This window comes from Cebus imitator, unplaced genomic scaffold (assembly GCF_001604975.1).
Source record: "Cebus imitator isolate Cc_AM_T3 unplaced genomic scaffold, Cebus_imitator-1.0 Scaffold375, whole genome shotgun sequence".
NCBI lineage: Eukaryota > Metazoa > Chordata > Mammalia > Primates > Cebidae > Cebus > Cebus imitator.
Window position 1 is genome coordinate 1,540,037 of NW_016107690.1, and position 6,193 is coordinate 1,546,229.

Here is a 6,193-nt window from a genome sequence, read left to right on the forward strand (position 1 = left end):
GTGGCACACACCTGTGCTCCCAGCTACTGGGAAGGCTGAGGCAGGTGGATGGCTTGAGCCTGGGAGATGAAGGCTGCAGTGAGCCAGAATCACACCACTGCACTCCAGCAGCCTGGACGGCAGAGCAAGACCCTGTCTCAGAAAAACAACAAAAAAGGCTGTAGTGGGAGAGCTCTGGGCCAGGCCTGACACTGGTGCTGAAGAAAATAAAGAAAACTGCCCTCTTGGGATTTATCGGTGACGGATTAGACAAGCGACTGCCGGGGCGCTGGGTGTGACAACAGTGTCAGTGCCGTGCAGGGTCTAATCCAGGCAGCTGGCATCAGGACGGGGGAGCAGGAAGGGCTCCTGGGTGAAGTGGACTTAATCTGTGATCAGAGAGAAGCTGGGCATTCAGCAGAGCACAGGGAGAGGGGTGCCAGGGGCCAGCTGGGGAAGCCCTGGCCGGTGAAGCGTGCCAGGCACGACGAGGCCGCATGTCCAGGCACAGATGTCGCAGATGCTGGGTGTCCTGAGGGCCGTGGAGAGGCTTGGAGGGGAGCAACAGGGCCGATTTCAGTTTCCTTTAATGTTGCCTCTCGCCACCCCATGGAGGAGGAAAGGAAAGGCTGCAGGAGGGCATGGGGAGGGGAAATGATGCCCGGCACTACTCGGCACCATGAGCGGGAACTGGTGCCACCTGCGCCTGGTGAGACTCCTGCGGGAGAGACAAGGGGCCACCACATGGCTGAGGAGGGGAAACCAAGGCCATGCCGGGATCTAAGCCACCTGTTGGAGCCAGAGTGAGTGGGAGGAGGGTCAGGACTCCAGGGGGGCTACAGGCGCTGCAGGCTCAGGGTGCTTCCTCCTTCCAGCCCCCAGCATGCCAACCTAGACAGCAAACCCCCGGGAGACCACATGGCACAGGCTGCGGAGGCCAACCTCTCCCAGGGATGCCCTAGGAACACACGAGAGGCCCTGGGATTGAACTCAAGGATTCTTTTTTCTTTTTTTTTTGAGACAGAGTCTCACTTTGGCGCCAGGTGCCAGGCTGGAGTGCAGTGGTACAATCTCGGCTCAATGCAACCTCCACCTCCCGGGTTCAAGCAATTCTCCTGCCTTAGCCTCCCGAGTAGCTGGGACTACAGGTGCACGCCACCATGCCCAACTAATTTTTGTATTTTTAGTAGAGACGAGGTTTCACCATGTTGGCCAGGATGGTCTCAATCTCTTGACCTCGTGATCCGCCCACCTCGGCCTCCCAAAGTGCTGGGATTACAGGCTTGAGCCACTGTGCCCAGCCAAGGATTCTTGATCATTCTCATCAAAAAGGCCTTTTGCTAGATGGAAGGGTAGGAGCTGCCTCACTCAGAGTTCTCTGCAGAGACTCTCTGGGTTCCTTGCAGACAGGTACACTGTCAGCCTCCCGCAGAGCTCTGGAAGCAGTCTCCCTAACCCAAGTCACCAGGCACCTCACTCCTCATCATGAGCACTGGGAGAGGAGGAGGATCAGGCTGAGAGTGAGGACGCCGCCCCAGGTCATGAGGTCACTCAGCAGGCAGAAGCCACAGGGGCCAAGTTGAGTCATTCAGAGGGAAAACAAACACCTGCCCTCCCAGGACAGGGAAAGAGGTCAGACAGGGATCAGGTTTCAAGGCTGTCGCCTCTGGGAGAGGTGGAGAGGCTGGAGAGGCGTGCTGTTTAGACACACTGTCTCCTGTCGGGCGCTCAGGTGACAAAACCGGAGTCCTCTGAATGGACGAGGCTGTTAGGCAGAGCAGGGCCCGTGCGGAACCGCCTCTCTTCAACACATCCAGTGACCAGCCTCTGCCAGATGCCTCCGCCCAGCCATCGGTTTCGCCACCATGGCCAGCCTGGGGGTAGGTGACATTGCCCTATGCTCAGGGGCAGGTGCTAGTGACACTTGGTGCCAGGTTCTGAACGGGCTCTGTGGGCTGGGTTGCTCCTGCCTGCTGCACACGTCCCTTGGCACCTGCAGCCCATGCCCACACCCTACCTGGGGCTTACCTGTGTAGGTGACCTCCACGTCGGCCAGTGCCTTGAGCGTGCTCTCGTAGGATACGTCCTCGAACGCTTGGGCGCCCACCTGGTCGTACACGCGCTTGGTCTGCTCAATGAGCTCCCGGGCACGCTCCTCTATCTGTTGGGCGCTCAGATCCCATCGCAGGTAGTTCCCCATGGAGCACGGAGATGGCGCGTCCGCCATGTCTCCCGCACACGCTGCACAGAAAACAAAACCCAGTGCCGGGCGGGTCTGCTTTAGGTTCAGAGTTAGGGTCGAAGTCAGGGGGGCAGAGGAGAGGCTTCCCATCCAGGACAGTGAGGTCCAGGGCTCTTGTGGGGAAGCACGAACTGACCAGTCCTTCAGAACAGTAGGCAATTCTGTCGCCCACCCTGTCCAGGGGACCCTGGCTGACATCTAGGACACCTGTGGCTGTGGAGACTGCAGGTGCTCCTGGGATGGAGTGGGTGGAGGCCAGGGATCGTGCTCTGTGTGCAGGACGGCCCCAGCAGAGAACAATCCAGCCCCAGATAGAGATACTGCTGCTGTTAAAAGCCCCCCTTCCCTAGAGGGGAGACACCATGCACAGATCAGCTGCACAGACCCCTGGGTGTCCACACAAGGGGAAGTCCAGGCCCACCCACGCACTGCTCAACTCCTGCCATGCCAGAGGGGAAAACTGAGGTAAAGCGGGGGTTGCCAGGAAGATCCCCTTCTTCCATCTGCTTTTTCATACCCCACACCCTGTGGGGGGAACACACATGCCTCCCTTCTTCAACTCAACAACAAAGCCTGGGATGTGGCTGTGCCGGACCCACGGGTGCTGGGGCGAGTCATGTGCAGCCTGGCCACCCCCTCCAGGAACTCTGAGAAATGGGTGTGTAAGCGCAGCCGGAAAAGAAGACTGGCAGGCGGGGGCTCCTGAGAGCAAGAGCAGCTGTTGGAAGGGCGACTACCTGGAGAAAGCGCAGCTCAGCACAGAGAAGGTGGCAGAACCGCCTGGAAAGACCTCATCATGCAGGACCCAGTGGGGTCTACATGGAGTGGACGGGGGGCCAGCAAACGGTTCTGCAAAGGGCCAAGGAGTTTCAGCTTTGCGGGCCACAGACGGTCTCTGTCTCACCCAAAAATCATCTTTAGTTCCAGGGCTGTGCAAAAACAGGCAGGCCGACTGGGCGTGGTGGTGGGCGCCTGTAATCCCAGCTACTCAGGAGGCTGAGGCAGGGGAATCACTTGAACCTGGGAGGCGGAGGTTGCAGTGGGACGAGATCACACCACTGCACTCCAGCCTGGGCAACAACAGCGAAAGTCCATTTCCAAAATTAAAAAAAAAAAAAGTCCAGAGTTTGCCAACCCCTGTTGTAGATGACAACAAAGGCTTTGAACTTCAGTCTTGAGTGCAAGGTAGAGCCCTGGAAAGGGACAGGAAGGGGGTGGGACAGTGGCACTAACAATCAGATGTGCATTTTCACAAAGCCTGGGGCGGGCCCAACAGGCTAGCTCAGATCCCAGAGGTTGAAGTCAGGTGGCCCGGGTTTGGGCCCCACCTCTGCCACTTGCTAGCTCTGGGATTCTGGCAAGAAATGTTAACTCTCAGGCTTCCTGCCTGTGACATGGGAACAACACAGGGTGCAGAGAACAAGAACTGTGAGGAATGAGGCAAAGCATCTTGCATCCTGAACACATCAAGACAGTTTTCAAGAGGTAGCTGTAAAACCGACAGACCATGCTCTCCAGCCCAAAAACTCCTGGGGCTGGGACATCTGAGCATCCAGAATTTCCTCCCGTTGTAGAGGGGTAATAGAGTCCAAATGCACATACTCCATGTCAGTAGGGAGGCTGGGCAGCACTCTGACATCAAATGACTCTTTCTGCAGTGAAACGTGGGAATATGCACCAGGGTCTCTCCCCGTCTGCTCTGTGGCTGTGGGGGTCGGACCGTTCTCTGGGGTGGAGCTGTCCTGAGCACTGCAGGGCGCTAAGCACCCCTGGCCTCTACCCCCTCCATAACAGGAGTGACCCCCGCAACTGTGACAACCACAAGTGTCCCCAGATACCGCCCAGTGTCCCCTGAGATAGCACAATCGCCCCAGCAGAGAATCACTGAGATTCACTAAGTGGGAAAAAGAAAGGCTCTTGGTCAGTCAGTTTAGGTCATTTTGTGGCCAAATGACATTGCTGTGAACTTCAGGCAAACCTTTCAGTTCACAGAGTATTTAGGATTTTAGAACTGCAAATAAGGGGCCACGGATCTACCTTAAATCGAGGGGTAAAGAACAGCTTCAGGGTCTCGGAAAGGACGGAGATGAATGGGAACTGGAATTGTCAGAAAATTCTCCCGCAGGAGTTGGGATTTGAAGAACATGTGGACGTCCGTTCGCCCTGGAAATATTTACTGATTGTGCCAAGGATCCAGTAGCAAACGAGGCAGACAACATTCCTTCCTTCTTGAAGATCCCTGAGGCCTGAAGATCCCTAATTACCATTATTATAATTATCACCCTTACGGCAATGGGCAGGACAAAGAGCCGGGGAGTGTGGCCTGGAAAGAGAAAAGTCAAGGATGGGGCAAGGAGTTGCCTCACAACAACCTGAGTGACTTTCTAAAATCCAGGCTGGGCGCGGTGGCTCATGCCTGTAATCCCAGCACTTTGGGAGGCCAAGGCAGGCAGATCACCTGAAGTCAGGAGTTCGAGACCAACCTGGCCAATGTGACAAGACCCCCATCTCTGCAAATAATACAAAAATTAGCCAGGTGTGGTGGCGGGCACCTGTAATCCCAACTACTTGGGAGGCTGAGGATGGCTTGAACCCGGAAGGCGGAGGATGCAGTCAGCAGAGATAGCACCACTGTATCCCAGCCTGGGAGACAGAGGGAGGCTGTCTCAAAAAATAAATAAACAAATAAATTTAAAAAACCGTACACAGGTCCCATTGCCCCTTTGTCTTTAAATTAAAAGGGTCTTGGCTGGGTACAGTGGCTCATGTCTGTAACCCCAGCACTTTGGGAGGCCGAGGCAGGTGGACTGCTTGAAACCAGGAGGTTCAAGACCAGCCTGGGGAACATGGTGAAACCTCCTCTCTACAAAAAAACGTTCCTGCCTCCTCGCCCCTGGCCTGGTGGTTCCCTCCCCCCGGGACTCCTCCTTCCCCGATCCTGGCAGGACACCTGCTTCTCCCCATCAAGTCTAGGCTCACCTCTTCAGAAAAGCGCCCCCCGCCCCCAGGACCACCCTCTCTCTGAAGACGTCTCCCTGGGACTGCCCCGTTCGTGTTTATCTGCTCCGGAGCACCGATCCCCATCTTCGATCCCCTCTTGCTTATTTACTTGTTGAATGTCTGTTTCTGGCACTAGAATAACCGGAAAACGGGGACCGGAGTCTTCCAAGTCACGGCCTCCCCAGGGTCCGCCATGGGGGCCCGACCCGTCCTGAGCGGAAGCGCCATCAAGTTTGCCGAATGAATGAAGCGCTGGACAAGCTGGTTCATTCATTCGGCAAACGAGAGGGCGGGGTCGCCCACTCCCCCCGCCGCCCCTCCAGCCCGGCCGAAGGGGGCTCGGGGGTCACTCGGCTCCAGCCTTAGGCCCAAGTCGCGACCCCGGAAGGGGCGAAGGTGCAAGGGACGCCCGGGTCCGGCGAGCGGGGCCGCACCGAGGGGTAGGCTTTACCTGCGGGGGGCTTCATGGCGGGCGGGTCTGCGCCTGCGGTCCCCTCCCTTTTTCCACCCGCTACGCGTCCAGCCACCTCGGCCGCGCGGCCGCCTCCCTCGGCCCAACCGCCGCCACCGCGGCCCGAACACTGAGGGGCCCACAGCCCACGCGCCCGATGCATGCCGGGGCGGCGCGTGCAAGTGGAAAGCTGGACAAACGCGGGCCGGGGCGCTGACGCTCCCTTCCCGTGATTGGCTCTCTGAGGCGGGTGGGCGGAGCCTCTCCCTGACTCCTCCCCAAGGAAGGTTTCCTTGGAAACCTCACGCCGCTGACGCCTCTGAGGCTCTGTCTGCGCTGCTCATTCTGCTGAGACTTCGCCTGGGTTTCCGGACTGCCGTGTTACCGTGTACCTGCCTCCCTTCTTATAGCTGTGTGTTGGGCTAGTGTTATTATTGATCGCTTACTGTTCTGCCGGCCCAGTTTCCAGCACCTGAATCCGACATATCAAATTAACCAGAACTTCCTCTTTCTTTTTTTTT

General features: G+C 57.5%; 1 protein-coding gene across 2 annotated transcripts in view; it reads right to left on the minus strand.

Moving 5' to 3' along the window:
- Positions 1–5,869, minus strand: part of THOP1 (thimet oligopeptidase 1) — a 26,289-nt gene extending 20,420 nt beyond the window's left edge. The window contains exons 1-3 of one of the 2 annotated variants that reach the window (XM_037730995.1): positions 5,673–5,735; positions 4,259–4,544; positions 2,008–2,220 (exon numbers count right to left, since the gene is read on the minus strand). In XM_037730995.1, coding sequence (XP_037586923.1) covers positions 2,008–2,206 — 199 coding nt within the window. In that variant the 5' untranslated portion in view covers positions 2,207–2,220; positions 4,259–4,544; positions 5,673–5,735. Of the gene's footprint in view, positions 1–2,007; positions 2,221–4,258; positions 4,545–5,672 lie in introns of both variants that reach the window. The other variant, XM_017507461.2, reaches the window with a different exon arrangement.
- Between the last annotated feature and the right edge of the window lie 324 nt (positions 5,870–6,193).